The 22,447-nt window shown below is 38.1% G+C and overlaps 1 protein-coding gene across 2 annotated transcripts in view; it reads right to left on the bottom strand.

The window, feature by feature from the left end:
* The window catches only part of HMGCLL1 (3-hydroxy-3-methylglutaryl-CoA lyase like 1), a 276,884-nt gene that overhangs the window by 190,867 nt on the left and 63,570 nt on the right, over positions 1 to 22,447 (bottom strand). For both annotated transcript variants that reach the window (XM_070073929.2, XM_070073930.2), the window contains exon 2: positions 10,074 to 10,179. In XM_070073929.2, the coding sequence (XP_069930030.2) occupies positions 10,074 to 10,133 (60 nt within the window). In that variant the 5' untranslated portion in view covers positions 10,134 to 10,179. The remainder of the gene's footprint in view (positions 1 to 10,073; positions 10,180 to 22,447) is intronic.

The raw sequence follows: 22,447 nt of genomic DNA, 5'->3' as shown, positions 1-22,447 counted from the left end.
CCCTCTTGTCTCAATTTTGCAACAGATCATTTATATGACTTAGAACATCACACAGAACCCAATCTTACTCAGGAATGAATAAAATGGAAGCCACCTGCAAGTGAGATAGAACAGGAATGAGTAAAAACATGTTAAATTATGGGGAAAAACCATATTTTAAGCACATTTAAAATGTTGCTATGTCAACAATATTCTGAAAGTATTATGCAGGGTATACAGAAACATTCAGATAAACATCATGATGGAACATCAGTAGAGCTGAGATTATTATAAATAATGAGGAAAATGTATAGCAACATGTTCTGACTAAGAACAAAGGGGCTAAGTTTTCTGCCTATGCCAGTGGCAGCTCATGGAAATTTCCATACATCCACTATTACTATAAATGCTTTGTTTCCAGTGTCACAGCTGGACTCACAACCTAAATCTGTTCAATTCTATTGCTGGTAAGCTAAATAGCTTATGGCTTAGTGTAAAGATTCATATTTCTTAACATTAAGCAATGAGTTGCTGCCTGTGGGGTTGTGTTAAACTAACATATGAGTAATATGCCTCTGGAGAGTTCAGACAAAGGAGGTGTCTTGCATTCACACCAGGTCCCTCATGTATTTTTCTCATTACAATTACAGGCAAAATAGCATCATTTTAAAGTCTGTACAATAATAATGAAAAAAGTGTAGAGGACAAACTGATGAACTGTTTAACAAATTTAATAAAATGAAACAAGCGCTATGTGGAAGGTAGATTGAAAAGAAGGTTCCTGGTATCATTATTCACTTCTGACAGACCCACCTGGGGTTCCAGACAATATAGGGGGCTTCCTGCAGTGATACAAACTTTTTAAAACTCTGATCCAGCTGTCCTTCCAAAGTTGAAATAAATATAATAATAAAATTACTTCTCCCACAGAAACACTTTTTTAAGACGTCAACAGAAAAATAAAAACAATTAGATCCCTCTTTATCTTTCAAATATATTTAAGACTATTTAATAAATATAAAATACAAATGTATTAAGATATGTTTTAGGATTTTTTCTACTCTATGAATATCCTTGTTAATCTCCTTTTGATGTTTCTGTCAATGAACTAGTATACATCCTGCTGAGTAGAGACCACATCTGATGATTAAGTCCTTCTGTATTCCTACTAGGGTAGTGAGTACATGGGATAAACATTGAAGTGACTCACATTTCCCTGGTCTTTCTTCTATAATTTGATGTGTGTGTGTGTGTGTGTGTGTGTGTATGATTTAAGTTGATCCTGCACATACATGTACATACAGCACATTCAACAAGATTGTTTAGTAGACAATTTAGACTAAGCAAGGTGTTACAACAGTGGCCACAGGAGTCCACTGCTAAGGTTACTACTGAGAATGCATGCAGAGGCTAGAGCACTGCAGGTGCTCAAAGTGTAATAGATTTTAATCCACACTGCTGCCAAATTTTGAAATTTCAAAATTCATCTTAAAGCCTAAGTAGCTTCGGTCTTAGGATTCGACACTTAACACTAATAGAATTATGTCACTATGACATTCTTGATAATTTTATGCTTTAGTGTAAGATATAAATGAATAACCCACGGAGTAGGGTAAGTTAATATTAGATATTAGAAATGAAAAGTAACTTAGAGAGATTTTTCCTCTCTTGAAGAAAGTGTGTATCAGTATTTAGCTTTTCAAAATGCCTTAAATAACAAAGGCCGGTTCAAAACTAGAGGTATATCTAAAAATAAAACAAAATAAAATAAAAACACCTGACCTCTGTCAGTCTGAATTGAGTCCTGTATTTTTCACCTTCAGACTTTTTTATCATGTAAAGTCATATTTACTTCTTGAGAACTCATTTCTTTGTTTGTAAAATGTGAATGTGAACCCTGCCTCATCCATGGGCTTTTGTCCAAATGACTGGAAGAATGACAGGTGAAAAAAAAATCTGTTTAGATGTATCCTTTACATTATTCTGTCTTAGGATAGCTTTCAAACATATATTCAGTAAAACAGATAAATTAAGTAGTTTAAGGAATTAGGACAAATGGAAAACAGGAACAGGGGAATAAGCCAGAAGTACAATAAACACTAAATTTTTACCATATGGTCCTAAATATTGTGACGCGTTACCTGCAAATTATGTCTATTTCCTAGCAGCCCCAGAAAAGCCTGGAAAATTACAATATTTACAACATATGAAAGCTAATTATACTAATAATTGAATTGATAAGTAATCATTATGTAAACTCCGTTTATAATTAGCAGGAATTATTTAAACACTGCTTCAGTTTTCTGATTTTTATGAAATGATATAAATTTTACTAGCTGAAGAAGATTATTGAATGAACAAATTAACAAGACATACAAGGAGCATTTCAAAAATTCAAGGAAAATTGAATTAAAATATAAAAAGTTTATTTTGCACAAAATAAATATTAATACATACATAGCTTTTTCATGACACACATTTTCCATGAACTTTTTTTTTTTTTTTTTTTGACAGGCAGAGTGGACAGTGAGAGAGAGAGACAGAGAAAGGTCTTCCTTTGCCATTGGTTCACCCTCCAATGGCCGCCGCGGCCGGCGCGCTGCAGCCAGCACATTGCGTTGTTCCGAAGCCAGGAGCCAGGTGCTTCTCCTGGTCTCCCATGGGGTACAGGGCCCAAGCACTTGGGCCATCCTCCACTGCACTTCCAGGCCACAGCAGAGAGCTGGCCTAGAAGAGGGGCACCCGGGACAGAATCCGGCGCCCCGACCAGGACTAGAACCCGGTGTGCCGGCGCCTCAAGGCGGAGGATTAGCCTAGTGAGCCACGGCGCCGACTTCCATGAACTTTTTGAAGCAACCTCATAGAGTAGGATCTCAACAAAAATGTTTGCTATTGTTATTGTTACTAATAACAATGTCAACAACACCAGTGACTGCAACACCACTCCCATTACCATCACTGAAAACAGTTCTGCTGTTACCACTACTGCTAGCAGGATAATGACTTATTAGCAAGCACCTAATGAGCATCAAATGCTTCATCTTTTTTACACATACATGCACAGGTACTAAGCACTGTTGGAACCCAAACAACCTAATTTAGCTACAGTATTTCTATATTTCTAGTTTATTTCAACCTACTTTTATCAGACCTCTGATCTTTCCTCTTATTTTGTCACTTCAGTAGATAGTTTCCTGCTATTTATTACAAAAAAATGATACATAAACTAGATGTTGAATTGGTTTATTCACCAAAGCTACATAAAGCTTAATAATTATCCATCCATATTTACCTTAATAAGCAAGAATCCCTATTTTTCCTCTCCTGCTACAGTTGAATTCATGGTCAGTCATAAAGTAAATTCTCCCACTAATACTCTGGATCTTGTGTGCTTTCTTTCATTATCTCTCTTCATGTTGCCTTCTTCCCATCAACACTTAATACCTGCTGCAGCATGTCTTTACCAAGACAAATATAAGACAGTACCAATAGATGGTAGATTTTCTCCCTCCACTTTAAGGTTCCTTGGAAATGTGAACTCAACATACTGAATGAAACATATACTGACATTTGCTGCATTTAATTACCTCTATCTCTTCCTCAATTCACCAAAATCAGGAAATCCGATACTTACTTCCACTCCTCTACACTACACTCTTGTCAATGTTATCTACAGCTTATCTTTGCTAAATGATTGAATCACTCTCAAGAATTATTTTTGATCATCTTTCAACAGCATTTTAAATATCTGTTCCTGAAATGCCATTCTTTTCTGGTTTAACTCCTGGTTATTTTTCGGCCATCCCTTAAAATTTGCTATGATTGAGTTTCATTCCAGATTTCATTTTCCTCTTGATCTCCCTGTAATCTATTATTATTCTCTTAATTTCCATTCCTATCTGAATACTAACAAAATCCAAATTAACAACGCTCCAAGATCTCTGTCTTAATTTGTGGTTTAGATACTTCCTACCAGCAATTTTCATTTGAATATCCCCTTAGAAACTGTACTTTAATACATTCAAAATGTTTTCCCCCCAAAAGTGCTTCTCTCTCAACAAATATCACTATCTATTTCACAAATCATAAATCTAGATGTTATTTTTACCATATCCTTTCCATAGAATAAACCGAGGTTTCTTCAAGTCTAGCCTAATGGGCGATAGCAAAATTTTCAGATCCTATCTAAGTATGATAAGAAATAGTTGTCGGCAGCAGTGTCAGTGCTCATGTGTAGCAGACTTCTTCAGGTTTTTTTATTATTATTATTTCATTTTCATCCTGGGAACACAGTATATATGTACTCCTCAGCTCTCTTGCAGTTTGGTGAGGCAATGTGACTGAGATATTTGGTAGAAATTAAAACACACCAGGGCAGACCCAGCCTTTTAAGCATCTTACGTACTGCTTTCTCTCAGTCAAGCTCTTTAATTTGATCCACTGACTGACCTAGCTCCACAAGATCCAGTGGAAGATTCTGAGTCACTATGAGATGGGGGAGCCAGAACACACAGGGAATCCTGGCCTCTGAATCATCACAGCCAATACTGCTCATTGAAATTGTGATCTGCTGAGAAATAAACTATTATTGTGGTGAATTATTGAATGTTTCTATTCTCCCTAAAGCAAGAAGTTTATCCATTGGAAATTTATGAACATAGGAGTGGGGCTGCTATGGTGGCACAGTGGGTAGACGCACATGCAATGCCAGCAGTCCATATGAGTTCCTGCTTGTGTTCCGTTTGCTCCATTTCTGATACACCTCCTTGATGATGACCTAGGAAAAGTAGTGGAAGATGACCCAGATGAAGCTCCTTGCCCCTATCTTCAGCCTGGCTCAGTCCTGGCTGTTGCAGCCTCTTGGGGAGTGAAGCAACAGAAGGAAGATCTCTTTGTTTTTCTCTCTTTGTAATTCTGACTTTCATAAATAAATAAAAAAAAATTTTGAAAAAAAATTACTATAGTTTCTCTGAGGAGAAAATGACAAGAGAAAGGAAAAATGTATAAAAACAGAGGGAGATGAGTTAAAAAGTTATTGCAAAAACCTCAATAAAAAAATGGTTAATTTAACACAGTGTTACTTATGGAAGTGGTTAGAAGTTATATTCTCAATATTTTTCAAAAGAAAGGACAAGAGAATTTTTAATGAATTAAATATAGAAGTATAAATTGTTGTCTTTTTCATTATTTCCAACAAAAATTCACTTCTGATATTTTGGATTTACACAAGCTTGAAACAACACCTTCCATGCATATTTTGGAGATTGGAATAGAACCCATTAGTAGTCTTAGACTTCAGTCATTTGGACATGAGAATATGATCAGAACCATTAAAACCGTATAGGCTGAGATTAGAAGAGAGTTATTTCATTATGGAAGTCTGGGATACATTAAAAGGGTTATGCTTACAGGGAATTAATAACAAAAAGTCCAAAACTTCTATCATTCAATAACCTACAGTAGGAATTTAACATGGAATAGAGCTTATTCACTTATTTATTTTAAAAGAAAACCACTTTTGTTAGGCATTGCTATATTCTGGAAATTAATGGTCAGCAAACAAAGATATACTCCTTATTTGTAGGAATGTACTGAATCGATGATGGAAGACTTCAAGAAATAATGTCCTTCAGCAAAGTGTAATTATAAACTTTTATGCGCTAATTGAAAGTGCTATGAAGAAAATAAGTGTGTTCCATAACAGGATGTCCAAATTGGGACATCAGAGCACACTCTATGCAATATGAAAATATCATTCTCACTTCAGGGTGGAGAAAAAAAAAAACAAGGCACGTATTCCATACATGTAGACAAGCTAAGAGACCATTTCAACAGTTCAAGCATAAATCGATGGCAGCTTGATTTAGTATAATGCCAATACAAATGAAGAGAGAAGAAAATGCAAGGGATATTTTTGAGAAATAATAGATCACACATGTGTTGGTGGTGAGGGAGAGAGAGGGAGATGTCAAGTGTTATCCCTGGGTTTTTGGCTTATGCAATGGAGTGGACGGACATGTCATTCTTAAGATAGGAATGCAGGAGAGAAAAACAGAAAGTGGGGACAAGAAGGACAATAAGTTAGTTGTTAAATGAATAATTCAACAGGGAGCACCTAATTGAAGCAGCTTATAACTTCATTAAGTGCTGTCATTGTTAAATTCTCAAAGATTCTCAGAGCTGAAAAGTGAAGTTTATAATCTCTTGGTTTCTCTCTAAGGGGACAATCCACCCTGCAGAGATGGAATCAGAAACATGTGTCTTAAATGTCAAAATGAATGCTAAAGAAAACAACTGGGGTAATTGCTTAATTGCTAGTTGTCATGTAACTGAGGAGGGAAGGAAATGCAATTAGAAGTAGGTGATTTTTCCAGACCTCTCCTATCTATCATACTCTTCCTTTTTCTGGTCAAGAAGTGTACATGAAGTGCAATTTTTCACTGAGTGGTTTACTTACATATTTCAATTTTCATGTTTTCAGAAATATTGCTTTCCCATGTAGCAGTGAATTATCCTGTAGTTCCACAGGCTTGTATTCCTGTTCTTCACATTACACTGTATGGGGCACTAGGTGACTCCTTCCTGAATATAAATGAAAGGTAACTTACCTTACAGTACCGTCTAAACATAAAATTACCAAAGTATTTTCCCACAGAAATGTCAGTTTAATAATGTAGCTAAAAATCAAACAGAATCATTCTTTACATTTTATTTTTCCCTAGGATTTATTTATTTATTTGGAATACATGATTTTTTATGTATTACAAATACATACGTATTTTATGTATTATTTTTGCTACATAGAGTGCAAGACAGAAAAAGAGAACTTCCATCCATTGGTTCACTCCCTAGATAACAGCAAGGCTGAACCAGGATCCAGGAGCTTTATCAGGGTCTCCCATGTGGGTAGCAGGGACCAAACAGGCCATCTGTTGCTGTTTTTCCCACACCATTATCAGGAAGCTGGATCAGAAGTCCAGCAACTGGGACATGAACTGGAGCCTATATGGAATGTTGGCTCCGTAGAGGGCTTTACCTGCTACCCAAAATGCCGGCCCCCATTCTTTACATTTCAGACGTGCCAATCTCAGACCACATGTCATAGAGTTACAGGAGTTAGTATTTCATTTTTTTTCCTTTATTTGAAAGTCAGAGTTACACAGAGAGAGGAAGAGAAAGAGAGAGAGAATATTCCATCCACTATTCATTCCCCAAATGACCACAATGCCAGGCTGAAGCCAGGAACCAGGAGCTTCTTTTCTTCTGGGTCTCTAAAGTGGGTTCAGGGGCCCAGGCATTTGGGCCATTTTCTGATGCTTTCCTAGGCACATTATCAGGGAGCTGGATCAGATGTGGAGCAACCAGGATCGAACCTGTACCCACATGGGGTACCAGCATTGCAGGCAGTGGTTTCACCCCACTACACAACAGCAGTGGCCCCCTAGTATTTAATTGAATTCACTACTTTCACGAGACAAAATGGTGCCCAATATAGTATAGCGAAGAGAAACAATTTTACAGAACTTCTAAAATAAATGCATAATTTGTTTTCATCTTGGCTTGGCCATCTCCAAATTCAGGAATGAGTTGATTGATTATCGCTCCATGGAGGCATCTCACTTAACACCACCACCACCATCCCATAAAACTGTAAAACTAGTATTTAGTAATTTCAGGACTCTGTCTACATTTTCAAAAAGTCAGGAAAATGCCAAGCTCACTTAATGCATTCTTATTTTCTTTTCCCTTTTGCCACTTTTATTTGACTATGGACTTTTACTTGTCTCCCTTCTTCCTAATCTTATATCTGCTGAACAATTTTATTTTTGTTAGAATGGTTGTGGCTGTTCTTAAAACATTAAATGTAGCTTTAGCATGAAGTATTTTCTAAGTCCATATGAAAGGACATTACTGAAGGGAAGCAATCAGTCCTTACTCATCTATTTATCCCTTTTGCTGATACTTGTCCTGCTCGATACATGCTGAATGATCTAAGTATAGCTTAACTTTCATTCACATGCTTTTGATGATTGATTGAGTTCTCTCAATATTCTGTGTCTATCTGCCCAGAAGCAAAATTTAAAAGACAAATGGCTGACTAGGAGAAATTATTCAAATATATATAATAGGCAAAAGACCAGTTTTAGAGTCTTTATGAAATGATTCTACAGATCACCAAGATAAAGATCAATGATTCAATAAAAAATTGAAGACAAAAAGTATAAATTATCAATTCATAGCAAATAAAATACAAATGACTAATAAAATTTTGGAACAGGTTGAACTTCACTTCTACTTCACATAAGAACCAAAGAACAGTAAAGCCAGATGAGCCATTTATTTACTTAAAATGGAGACTGAAAGGTGCTCACTTCAGCAGCACATATACTAAAGTTGGAATGAGACTGACAGAGATATAAATGTTTTATAACTGTGTTAATAAAAAAAGTTGGACATTTAGTACTTTTATGCACCAGAAGAAACAGTCTATAGGGAAAAATTGGATACTATGAGGGCTCTTTACAAAGTGCATGGGAGGCAGGTATTTGACATAGTGGTTAAAATGAACATGGAAGATGTGCATCCCATATTAGAGTGCTTGGGTTCAAGTCTGAGTTCCACTTCTGATAAAAGTTTCCTGCTAATGTGCATCATGGGTGGCAACAGTGATGGCTTAAATAGTTGGACTACTGCCACCAATGTGGCAGACCTGAATTTAGTTCCCAGCTTTCAATTGGTCCAGGTCTGGTGATTGTGGGCATTAGGGAAGCTCTTTGTCTGTCTCTGTCTGGGTCTGTCTTTCAAATAAATAAATAAATAAATAATTTTAAAAGTAGAGACAACAGGTCTAAATATTTTTAGTAAAAAGTCTTCATTAACATGGGCCCTAAGTTTTTTAGGGATGGATTAAATGGCTGGTATCATTACTTAGAAAAATGTCTTGGACTTGATGGAACTTATCTTGAGAAATAAAGTTTATACTTTTGGATTTTGTCTTCTATTTCCATTCCTGCAACAGTTTCATTTTGAAATGTTATCCTCTAGGCAAGTACAAGAAATTAATTTTAGCAACATTTATTATAGCAAAATACTATAAATCAAAATGTTCATTAGTTGGACATTTGTTGGATAAGCACATGATCATTACAAACAATACAACACATAATAACTTAATTCTAAACTTATCAGTAATTTTAAAAATAACATGTGTAACATGTGTAATAATGATGTGGGTGGCTACTATTGACTATTTTAAAGATAAAAAGCATGCTTCTCTGTATATATGCTGCCTATATATCTAGATGGACATCTAAAACACTTAGTGATAATGGTTACCATCAGAAAAAGGAACTAGGAAATGGGAGGGGGTGTGGACCACAGAGACGCTATCATATATATGCATGACAGAATGTTACTCAGTCATAAAAATCAATGAAATCCTGATCTTTGCAACAAAAATGGAAGGAACTGGAGATCATTATGCTAACAAATAACCCAGACTCAAAAGGACAAATATAACATTTTATTTTTGGTAGTTAATATACATAGAGTATTAAAAATTATGTGCATTTCATATCATTAGGTATATAGTTATAAATATTACTTCACTGAATTATACCATATAAATGATAATGCAATCTTATTTGGCACATTAAAAAAAATGAAATGGAGAAGAGGATTGTGAGGACCCTTGGAGTGCCAGTAATATTTTGTTTTTAACTTGGGTGTTGGTTATGAGTATGAGCAGAGGCTCAAAATGTTATGTATCTGTATATTTATGTGCATTTCCTAGTATGTATATTGTATTTCAATAAAATATTTTTAAAAGCCATATAAAGTAAAATTAATTGTTAAAATCTCAAACATTTTGATTTATCTATCTATTGTTTTATTATAATATTTTTCCCAAACTTGGGGCCTTAAAGCAGTAAACACTATGGTTGAACAATTTATCTGGATCAGGAATCTAAATAAGGTTTAGCTGAGTGCTTTTGGCTCAAAGTCTCCCGTGAGATATCTTCAAATTGTCAGCTAGGGCACAGTTCTCTAAAAATTGCATGAGGGTTAAGAGATCCACTTCCAAGCTCACTCACATAGTGTTGCCAGTCCTTTGTTTCTATGGCCTCTTCATCCATAATATGACAAATGATCATTACATAGCATCCATCCCTTCTCAGAGAAAGTGATCAGGAGGAAGAGCTGTAGGGGAACAGGGAGAGGGAGAGGGAGAGGGAGAGGGAGAGGGAGAGAGAGAGAAAATTTGTGATATTTTTAAAAACTAAAATATAAATAACATACTATCACTTCTATCTTATATAATTCATTAAAAGTGAGTCAATAGGTTCAGACGATACTCAAGAGAATGGGTTTAAAATAGGGTGTGAATACAAAGAAATGGGAATCTCATTCCCCTAACCCCCTTAGAAGCTGCCCACTACATACTTTTAATGGCTATATTAAGATAGGCATGTATTTCAATAAGGCAAGGAAAGTTTGAAATCTTCAGGGACAATCTTCTTGTTTGTGGTTTGATTTTCAAAAGCAGAGAAGTATCTTTTAAAGACAAATTTGAACAGTACAGTGAGTAATCAAGTTAGGTAATGATTTTTTTTTCCAAGTAAGGGTGTGACTAAAGTAAGAAAACACTCCCTTGCTGAGTCATAGGTTTTCATTCATCAAAACAGCCACAAGAAAATTTGAGCATACACATTTTCTTAATTATGTTTATATGGTAGACAGGGATTCGTTAGTCAAGTTAGTTGACTGGGAAATAGAAGACTTAGGAAGAGACTTCAAATCTGAACCAAGTGGTGCCCCCTCTAGATAATTTCACTAGCACATTATCTACCTCCTTCCCCAACTCCACAACTTTGCAGCTGTAGAATACACTTCCTCATCCAAGGCCAGCCAAAACCTTTATTTTTATGCTTGAGAAATCCTCTTGGGCTTTTTACTAGAATTAAAATATGACTGCAAAATTATCTGTCTCAAATCGCAGCTGAGCTACAAAAGGCGTCCATGTAAACTGAAAGACTTTACATGAGGAAATTATTTAAATCATTGTTTAAAATCCTCAATGCAGCTTATTCTAGAATTTCTCTAGGTAATGATGGAACGTTTCACTGAAACTTTTATTTTTTCAAGCTCTCAATTTTTTCTATTATAAAAATAAATAATATTATGGGCCTACTGTGAAACTGGACAAATTGGTAAGCTACATAAAACTGAAACCTACAGGATGGGCCACATATTGCCTACTAATCACAATATGAGAAACTACAGCTCCTTTACTAGAACATAAGCTTCAGAGAATGAGGTCACAGAGAGAGGTAGAGGAAAAGGATCCCTATGCTCATAACTTTTTAGCTCACAAGCTTTCCCCTACTTTTATAAGCTTTTTCTGTTGTTATTGTTCTGAAGCAAGCATGGACACTAAAGTCCCAAGTGATGCTAAAAAGTAATGGAACCAACATGATCTATCTATGCAAATAATTTTCTTTACAAATAGTGCTTAAAAACACCATTAGGGCCAGCGCCACGGCTCACTAGGCTAATCCTCCGCCTTGCGGCGCCGGCACACCGGGTTCTAGTCCCAGTCGGGGCGCCGGATTCTGTCCCGGTTGTCCCTCTTCCAGGCCAGCCCTCTGCTGTGACCAGGGAGTGCAGTGGAGGATGGCCCAAGTCCTTGGGCCCTGCACCCCATGGGTGACCAGGATAAGTACCTGGCTCCTGCCATCAGATCAACGCTGTGCGCCGGCTGCAGCGCACAGGCCGCAGCGGCCATTGGAAGGTGAACCAACGGCAAAGGAAGACCTTTCTCTCTGTCTCTCTCTCTCATTGTCCACTCTGCCTGTCAAAAACAAACAAACAAACAAACAAAAACCACCATTAACCAAAATGCACAACATGCCAGAGATAAGATCTTGCTTCAAGAATTAACGGCCGGCGGGCGCGGCTCAATAGGCTAATTCTCCGCCTTGAGGCGCCAGCACACTGGGTTCTAGTCCTGGTCAGCGCCGGATTCTGTCCCAGTTGCCCCTCTTCCAGGCCAGCTCTCTGCTATGGCCCGGGAGTGCAGTGGAGGATGGCCCAAGTCCTTGGGCCCTGCACCCATGGGAAACCAGGAGAAGCACCTGGCTCCTGCCTTCGGATCAGTGCGGTGCGCTGGCCGCAGCGCAGCGGCCATTAGAGGGTGAACCAATGGCAAAAGGAAGACCTTTCTCTCTGCCTCTCTCTCACTGTCCACTCTGCCTGTCAAAAACAAAAACAAAACAAAAACAAACAAACAAAGAATTAACTCACAGAATATTCAATAATCAGTTTACGCTCTTCAGTGAAAACCAAATTTCAAGCCCTTGAAGTATCAGGAATCAGTTACTATACTCTGCAAAGTGCTAGAGTTTAAGTCAGAGCAGTTACTTTTTTAAGGCCATAAGCAAAAGCAATTATATTCTCTTTTCTCATTCTTTGCCATGTGAAAGAAACAAGTTACATGCTATTACATCTAATAGTACATGCTAAATGCTTGTAAAGATCAGATGCTTCTTTTTTCACTCTTTTATTACAAGAGATTAGGCCACAAATGATCATAGATTCATAGCCAGACTCATTCATTTTACTTTAATATTTTCTAACTAACAGAGCATGAAGGACTCACACAGATATTCTTTCCAAAGCAATAAAACTCAAATTATTTTCTCTGAGCTATCATCCTAAATGCTTGATTTATACCAAAAGGAAACAAATCCTACTGCATGGGAAGCAGCCAGTTTAGAAAGCTGCATCAGTTAAACATTTCAAAATTTTTGGACACATCACCTGCCAAAACTGCATGGAACACCCCTTAACCAGACACGGGAGAAGAGCACCACGACATTGCAGTCGAGGCTGTTTTACAATGTTCTCTGTGGAAGCCAAGAAGCATTCAGTGTTTTTCAGTCGTGTTTTTTTTTTTTTCTTTTTTTCCAAAAGTTTGGACTTCTGAACATCCTGTCCTTAACTAGGTCATAAAAGTCATGAGCCGGCCAGCACTGTGGCGCAGTGGGCTAAGCATCCCCCTGAGGACTGGAATCCCATATGGGCGCTGGTTCAAGTCCCGACTGCTCTACTTCCGATCCAGCTCTCTGCTGGAGCTTGGGAAAACAGTTGAAGATAGCCCAAGTGTTTGGGTCCCTGCACCCGCGTGGGAGGCCCGGAAGAAGCTGCTGGCTCCTGGCTTCGGATTGGCTCAGCTCCGGCAGTTGCACCCATCTGGGGAGTGAACCAGCAGATGGAAGACCTTTTTTTTTTTTTTTATCTCTCTCTCTTCTCTGTGTGTAACTCTACCTCTCAAATAAATAAATAAAATCTTCTTAAAAAAAGAGAAAAAGTTATGAGCCCAGTTCCATGCACATTTGTCCTGCCTTCTTAACTTGGAAGAGCAGTGTGCATAACTGAGCCTTCCCTTAGAGATAGTCTGGATTCTAATTACCTGCTGGGGAACCAGGTACAAGAAGATGGACGTGATTTAATATTTAGAAGCTTTTCAGTTTTCTAATCACTTACGAAGTCTGCATCATGAATCATCTAATACTCACTAGTTGTGAAAGTAATTTTCATTTTACTCACTTTTGAGGATACTTTATCTTATAAAGTAAAATAAACTCATTTTATAAGCATATTAATCAATATTGATAATAGAAGTATAACGATGAAATTTATTGAGCATTTACTATGTGCTGGGATTTACATTTTTATCATTTAATCATCTCAGGAATTCTTCAAGCCTCAACCTGATATTATTATGCCCAGCAGAAAGATAAGAAGCCTGGTTCAGAGAAAATAAGCAACTTATCCAAGGCTATTCAGCTAATAAGTGACAAGAAAGGATACAGGATCAGCTTCTTCACATCAGAGTCTGTATCCTTAGCTGCTACACATCAAGACACAAATACTTCAGAATGCAAGAATCCAGTTTGCATTTTGATGGTTTGTTTGTAGAACAGAGTCATTAAAAAAGAAATACCTGTGACATTATTAGCTTAAATATCTATACAATGTTTTCTCTGCCTACCAATGTTCACAGCTATAGTCAAAAATTAAAATGCCAGTTAATTTCATCAAATCTTTTCATTGCACAAGGCAAACTAATACTTTTACTAGCACAATGTATTGCATAATCTTAGTAAATGAAGAAGGACCTATCTTTCATATTATATAACATGTTCCAACCGAAACAGATCCTTATCCTGTTTCCTGGCAGCCCAGAACCATGTGAATACCCTGGTGTCTCCCTTCGTGAGGTAGAACTTGTTGAACTCACTTCTGCTTTCATGGTTACAACAGAAGGTGCACAAATTAAACTTTCTTGTGAGAGACTTTGATGTAGAAGTGAGTGACTTGAGAAAGCAGACATTTGGGGTTAACTAGAACACTGATTTGGAGCCTGGTTTTGGACATGAAATCGCTGCTGATGGCACTGCTGTTGGGGTTTTTGGTAAGTGCCAACTCTCATGCTTATGACAGTTGTTTCCTGATCAAGTAGCACCTGTGACAGAGTTCACAAGGTTGTTCCCAAAGCATAGCTTCCAGCTGGGTTCTTCAACTCTCACAGTTCTGTGAGTTACCAATTAACCTTTCTAAAAAAGCTGCCCCTCTCTGCCAGCAAGAGCCAACTTCTATTGCTTATGTTTAAGAGCTCTGCATTAGGGTTCTGCTTTTGGGCAAGATGGCATAAACACAAGCCACTGAATACAACTGCACAACCATGGCAGAGTTAACGTGCCACACTATCACAACTCAGAAGCACGTAGAAGCATGTAAAGAAAAGCGTGCAGAACTCTACAAATCACCAAATCTGTGTTTGATTTTAACATTGTTCCCTTTTGATCCCTTTCAGATCCCTTTTAGATCCACTAAGTCACTGCTAAAGACCAGGAAATTTTGTCATGGAGATCCAAACCTGGACACTAAAAATAGTTTTTAAAATAAGATTATATTCTGGCCGGCGCCGCGGCTCACTAAGCTAATCCTCCGCCTTGCAGCTCCGGCACACCGGGTTCTAGTCCCAGTCGGGGCGCCGGATTCTGTCCCGGTTGCCCCTCTTCCAGGCCAGCTCTCTGCTGTGGCCCTGGAGTGCAGTGGAGGATGGCCCAAGTGCTTGGGCCCTGCAACCCATGGGAGACCAGGATAAGTACCTGGCTCCTGCCATCGGATCAGCGCGGGGCGCCGGCCACATTGCGCTTGCCGTGGCGGCCATTGGTGGGTGAACCAACGGCAAAAGGAAGACTTTTCTCTCTGTCTCTCTCTCACTGTCCACTCTGCCTGTCAAAAAAAAAAAAAAAAAAAAAGATTATATTCTGAAAGAAGGGGTCTGACAACAATCAGGTGAGCTTTAAGGCCTTGCCAGTTATGATGCACAGACCTAGCTATTTCTTCACATGGGGTAAGCCCTAAGAAAGGTGTGAACCTCCCTGGGAAGGCTCCCTCTTGACTTCCATTACCTAGCTGGCCTGGGAGGAGAGCTGGCCAGGTAAAAGCAGGCGGCATCTCTAACAGGAAATTTACAGTTCTGTCTGCAATGTTACTGATCCTACTTGGCCATCCCCTCAACGGTGGTGGTTACTTCGGAAGCTGGGCCAAGTGAAGGACTTTTCAGCTTAGAGCCAACAAGATCTGTGGCCCTGCTCTGAAGTCCTTCGACTCCAGGCAGTCCTATTTCCAGTGACCCAACTCTTGCCTGGAAGAGCTCTTCATAAGCTGACTTCTGCTGAAGCCCTGGTTTTTCACATTGAAAACCATTGCAGTGGCCTGGCCTGTTGGGTCTCCTTGATGGCAGAGCACTGTATGGAGCAGCCATTAATTGGCCTGCCACCTATTTTTATATCTTTTCTAATGCCTAGCTTTCTATTCCTCCTGATTTTTGTTAAAGCAGACCACAGGAAACCTGACCCTCAATAGAAAAACTTATTCGTAGCTTAGACAGCTCTTTCTTAGATCCTCCAAATATGACTCTGTCCTTTGTTTCAGACCCTGTCTAGCCCACTTGAGGCCTCATTCCTTTGTAATCATAGCCTCTACTCTAACATCAATGGCTCTACTCCTGACCTGTGTGTATTGATGGTCCTCTCCCCCACTTAATGTTGTGTGATCTAAATTTTCTCCACAGACAAAACCCTCTACCCACAAGAGGTGAGCAGCTTTTCTCCCAGTCTTGGTTGGGATCAGCTTCACAGCTTCCCTCTCCTCAGTAGAGATTTCAGGAACAGCTTTGGGCCACAATGTTATCTCCAACAACCGACTCCAAAATAACTCCAGCAGTTACCAGAGGAGGTCACTACACCCATTGAGACCTCAGCTGACACCATCCGAGGTCTCCAAAGCCATATCATCTCAGTTACAGGTGTGGTACTGCAGAACAGACTGACTTTAACAGTGTTATTATGTTAACTAATCAGGCCAAGTAAAACCACATCCATCAAACAGTCTTCACTAGGGTCCAGAGACTCCCCCTCATTTCCTCTCCTCTATGAAATCTTCTCAGTACGTGGTTAATGCCACTCCTAGGAAGATTGGCTGTTATTCTCACCCTGGCTTTTATACTACCATGTTTGTTTAAAGGTTTACAGGAGGTGATAATGAAATGAATCAAAGCCTTCACCAACCAGGCAGTCAACCAAATATTGCTACAGGGGTATACTAGGCTCCCCACCCAGGAGATCCCAGCTTGAGATTCATCTCCCAAGGTCAGCAGAAAACAGCTATGGAAGATAGATCATCGCCCCTCCACCCATCCTGGACTTTTGGGGCTAGTGTAATCCCATACAACATCTGCTATATAAAGAACAAGAGGGGGGAATGTTAGTAAAATGGTGTGGTCTTGTCTGTGGCATGACTTATGTCCCAGACACCATCCTAGGCTCTAGTCCCCACTGCCATTGCTGGAACCAGGTGACCAGATGACCCAACCACAGGTATGAGCCTCAACCCCGCTCTGATGGGATTCATTGCTCCTACTTCCCTGTTTCCCCTGGCAGAGATATAACAGGATCTGCTTCCCACACACATGCTCTTTTTTGAGATATCTCACTCTCTACCCCCTCTCTTTCACTCCCTTTCCGCCCACCCATTTGGACTTCCTCTACCCTACAATAAACCTTTCCTTTAAAAAAAAAGATCCTGTTCAAGAACTACTGGAATAGGGGGAAGATAACTCTGTAGAACTGCACTCAGTTCAGTATACAGCATGAGCAAGTTGAGGTTTATAGCCAAGGACCAGGATAGTGATCAGTGGAAGGAATAAGAGAACACATTAGAGGTAAGGGGGATTTTGGCTAAACTCACCTAACAAGGTTCTTGGTTGAAGACAGTCAAGGTTGGTTGGCTATCCAGGTCAAAAGAAGAGGAGTTTGATATCAAGGGTGATACGTATCTATTGTGGGGTTTCTCTATGAACTGACTTAACAATATTATTGCTACAACTGGGCAGCGCAGATCAGAGAAGACCAAATGCCAAAGTCAAAGCCAGGAGGGCCTAGAAGAACTTGACTGAAGTTTAGTTGGAGAGTTTTTATCAAATTGTAAGTGAAATATCAAGAAACTGAAGCATCCACCAAAGCTGATGATTCACAATTGTTTACCAGGAAGCTGTTGCAACATTCAAGATTCTCTTCAAAGCACCAGTAGCCTGGCTCAATCTACAGCACAAAAAGAATAGTTCTCAGTTTTGACAGTTTATTACTGTGAAACTTTGTCTGGCTCTTCCTTGAAAGAATAAGCCTGAGTTTTTTTTCAAACCTGGGCTTTCAATGGCAAACTTAAAACTATATGTGGCTTGCTGGGAAACACAGAGTATCTGTATTGCATTGTGGACGAGATATAAAAAGGATGACAGCCATTCAGAATAGACGACAGAGGCTAGCACCCTATAGTCTCTGTGTCGGACATCTTTCTCTTTTGCCCATATTGCATTTTCAAATAAAGACAATTAAATGTCTAAAAACACATCCAGTACATAATCCAAAATCAGTTGAATTATAAATATCAAAATAATCTAAAATAACATGATAAAGGTCAATCAATAGCCAACAAGGACAAGATGACACACAGGAACAATGCTTTAATACACTATTACACTTTTTTTAAGAAATTTTATTTAAAAGGTGGGCCAAGAGAGATCTTTCCTCTGCTGGTTCACTCCCCATGCCCACCACAGACAGAACTGGGCCGCATCAAAGCCAGGAATCTAGAACTCAATCCAGGTTTCTCCTGTGGGTAGCTGGGACCCAAGTGCTTGAGCCTCATCTGCTGCTTCCCAGGATGTGCATTAGCAGGAAACTAGATCAGAAGTGGAGGGCTGGAACTTGAAGTAGGCACTCAGGATGCTGGCAACTTGATTGCTAAGCCAAATGCCTGGTCTAGAATAGCTATCATAACCATGCTCAACAAGCAATTGCACATTTAAAACAAATTTTAAGATACAAAATATCAGCAACTAAATAGAAGATACAAACAACCAAATGGAAATTTTAGAACTCCAAAATAAAATAAACAAATTAAAAACTTACTAGATGAAAATTAGAATGTAAATGACAAATAAAAGAGGCAAAAAGAACTTTCAGAGACATCAGTAGAAACTGTCCTATGTTATAATCACACAAGACATAAACAGAGCTTTAAGGAAGTAAGGAATGAGAAATATCTAGGGGCCTGCATTGTGGAATAGCGGGTTAAGCCACCACCTGCAGCGCAAAATATGGGCTCCAGTTCTAGTCCTGGCTGCTCCACTTCCGATCCAGCTCTGTGCTAATGTGCCAGGGAATACTGTGGGGGATGGCCCAAGTGCTTGGAACTTTGTGCCCACATCAAACACCTGGAAGAAGCTTCTGGCTACTTGCTTCAGCTTCACCCAGCCCCAGGCCATTGTGGCCATTTGAGGAGTGAACCAGTGGATGGGAGATTCTCTCTCTTTCTCTCTCTCTCTCTCAACTATGCCTTTCAAATAAGTAAAATAAATCTAAAAAAGTTTATAAAAAAAGAAATATCTAACTATGATGTTGTTGGAGCCCAAGGAATGCATATGGTTATAATATTTCCATATTCTGATGCAACTGGTAAAATACTAATCCTTAATAGACTGAATATTTATGTTTTATTCATCCCTGGAGCAGTCACTATAAAATATTACGTAAGGATATAATGTCAAAATAATAGTAGATAAATTCAGACTGAAGAACTCAGAAGAAGGCAGGAAAGGGGAAACAGTAATAAAAAAGTGAAAACAGCAGAAAGTAAATAACAAAAGGTTAATTAATTAGCAAGTTTATTAATAATTTCACTACATATAAATGGTGTAAATTCACAAATTTATAGCTTATCAGAATTAATTTTAAAAAATCTAGAAATACTTTGCTGCTCAAATATTACTGAAGTAATACATGATAATATGAATAGATTACATGATAATATGAATAGATTAAAAGTAAAAGCCATCTCACTAGTCCAAGTGATCAATTTCAGTTCACAATTGATCATAATGAAAGGACTAAGAGTCAAAGGGAGCACATAAACAAGTCTAGTACCTGCTAATACTAACCGATAGAATAAATAAAGGGGAGAGTGATCCAACATGGGAAGCAAGATACTCAGCAGACTCATAGAATGGCGGATGTCCTAAACAGCACTCTGGCCTCAGAATCAGCCCTAAAGGCATTCCGATCTGGCTGAAAAGCCCATGAGAGTATTTCAGGCATGGAAAGCCAAGACACTCTGGCAAAAACAAACAAACAAACAAACAAAAACCTAAATGAAAGATCTCTGTGTGTGAGATCCCAGTGGAAAGAACAGGTCTTCAAAGAAGGAGGTACCTTTCTCTGAAGGGAGGAGAGAACCTCCACTTTGACTATGACCTTATCTAAACAAGATAAGAGTCGGAGAACTCAAGGGGCTTCCATAGCCTTGGAAACTCATGACTGGAGCATAGGGAGATTACTGATGCCATAAACAGGAGTGTCAATTTGTAAAGTCAACAACAGGAGTCACTGTGCACTTACTCCTCATGTAGGATCTCTGTCCTTAATGTGCTGTACATTGAGGCTTAATGCTATAACGAGTACTCAAACAGTATATTTCACTTTGTGTTTCTATGGGGGTGCAAACGATTGAAATCTTTACTTAATGTATACTAAACTGATCTTCTGTTAAAAAAAAATGAAGAAATTAGCAATTCCCAACTTGACTCTTGCTGGGATTAAACATGACAATAGGTCTGATCTGATTTCATCATCATTTAAAAAATCATGTATTATTTTTCACTTTATGTTTCTGTGTGGGAGCAAACTGTTGAAATCTTTACTTAATGTATGCTAAACTGATCTTCTGTATATAAAGAGAATTGAAAATGAATCCTCATGTGAATGGAAAGGGAGAGGGAATGGGAAAGGGGAGGGTTGCGGGTGGGAGGGACGCTATGGGGGGGGGAAGCCATTGTAATCCATAAACCGTACTTTGGAAATTTATATTCATTAAATAAAAGTTAAAAAAAAAAGTAAAAGCCATAGAAAGTTATACCATGTAAACATAGCCAAATAAAGCTGTATTAACTATACAAATACCAGACAATGTAAGCGTTAGAGAAAAGAAGAACACCAAAAACAACAAGAAAAATTACATCTTAATGAAAGCATGTATCTTAAATATATATATGCATGTAGTAAGTGTCTTAGCAGGTAAAGCCACCACCTGGGATGCCTGCATCTCTCATGGGCACTGGTTCGAGTCCCAGCTGCTCCACTTCCAATCCAGCTCCCTGGTAATGTACTTAGGAAGGCAGCGGAGGATGGTGCAAGCGTCTGGGTCCCTGAACCCATGTGGGAGACCTGGAAGAAGCTTCTGGCTCCTGGCTTCAGGCAAGCAAATGCCAGGTCATCGCGATCATCTGAGGAGTGAACCCATGGATGGAAAAATTCTCTTTCACTTTCTCTCTCCCTCTCTCTCTGTAACTCTGACTTTCAAATAATCAAATAAGTCTTTAAAAATAAAATAAAAAAGAAAGAATGACCTTCAATAGCATTTACCTTTGTATACTTTCTTTCCCTTTGAGTGTGGGTATCACCTGGGAATAAGGTTATATATAATCCTCTTCTAAATATGTTATGGTACACTCCTCTAAATATGTTATGGTACACTATAACATGACTATTTCAGTTGTGTTTGAGATCATCAGAAGAGAAATTATCTAGTGGGCCTAATATAATTTATGTCTCCTTTAAAAGCTAAGAGCTTTCTCAGTCTAGAAAAAGAGAAATTTGAAGCATTAGAAGGATTTTAGGGGTGGACATTTAGTGTAATTGTTAAGTGCTTGTTAGGTAAGTCACCCTCCAAATCACAATATCTAGCTTTGAGAAAGGCTCTGGTCACTTTTAATTTCTTGCTAATAAACACAGTGGGTGGCAGCAGATGATGCCTCAGGTAGTTGGATATCTGCCCTCTCTTGTACTTGATTTTGTTTAGTCCTCCCGCAAAACCCACACCATAAATTTAAAAATTTAAATTTAATTAATAAATTAAAAATCTCTAAGTTCAATTCTTCTGCATTTTTGCTGTTTTTTTTTTTTAATTTCTATGAGAGAGTTTTGAGGATTGTTGGAGGCTCAACAATAGACACAGAAGTTGAGTCCTTATATTGTTATATAAGCAATTTTAACCTGGGAAGTTTTGTTGTGATTGTCACTGAAGCACTCGCTAGCTTCTTCTGTCCCACACAGTCCCTCAATAGGGTACCGTTTCAATGACTACAAAATATTTATGCAAAGAAATGCTATGTGAATATTATATCAGTAAGTTATCTATATTTTCATAAAAGAGGATCACCAGACATTGTTACTTGAAAAATAAGTGGTGTAAATCAAAGTGAAAGTATGTTCATATAGAAAAGTATGTTTCTGTGTACATATATATCTGTGTGTGTGTGTGTGTGTGTTCTCGATTGGCTTAGGAGGGCGTATAATCTGCAACAACTGATTATTTACATGGGATAGAACTGGTGACAGGAAAAAGAGTTGAGGAGAGATTTCCAGCATTTATATTTTTGGAATTTTAAGCCTCAATGATGAATTGCCTTTTTAAATTATCAATAGCTGTTGTTAATTTTTTAAAATCCATAATCTCATTATGTTTAAAAATATGTTTATAGGAAATAAAATAAAGAGAAATAACATAACACTTTTAAATTTTCTGATTGCTTAAATTTTTGACAGTGTGCTTTCATCTTTCTTATTTTTGTAATAAATGTAAATTGATTTTATATTATAAAATTGAATTTTTTTGCACTATTTGTTAGCCTAAAGGTTAAACTTTTAATTTTATTTTTGATATCCATAACTCCCACCACTTATATGTAACTTATTTTCTTAACCCATGCTATTTTCCTCCATAATAAAACATCTATTACCATCAAATTGGAGAATATTCTCTTCCCTTGAACATATTT

The sequence above is a fragment of the Oryctolagus cuniculus genome, chromosome 5, assembly GCF_051225735.1.
Source record: "Oryctolagus cuniculus isolate XC-2025 breed Fujian yellow rabbit chromosome 5, ASM5122573v1, whole genome shotgun sequence".
In the NCBI taxonomy this organism is placed as follows: Eukaryota; Metazoa; Chordata; class Mammalia; order Lagomorpha; family Leporidae; genus Oryctolagus; species Oryctolagus cuniculus.
The sequence above is the reverse complement of the archived record's forward strand: the minus strand, read 5'-3'. Positions and strand labels throughout refer to the sequence as shown.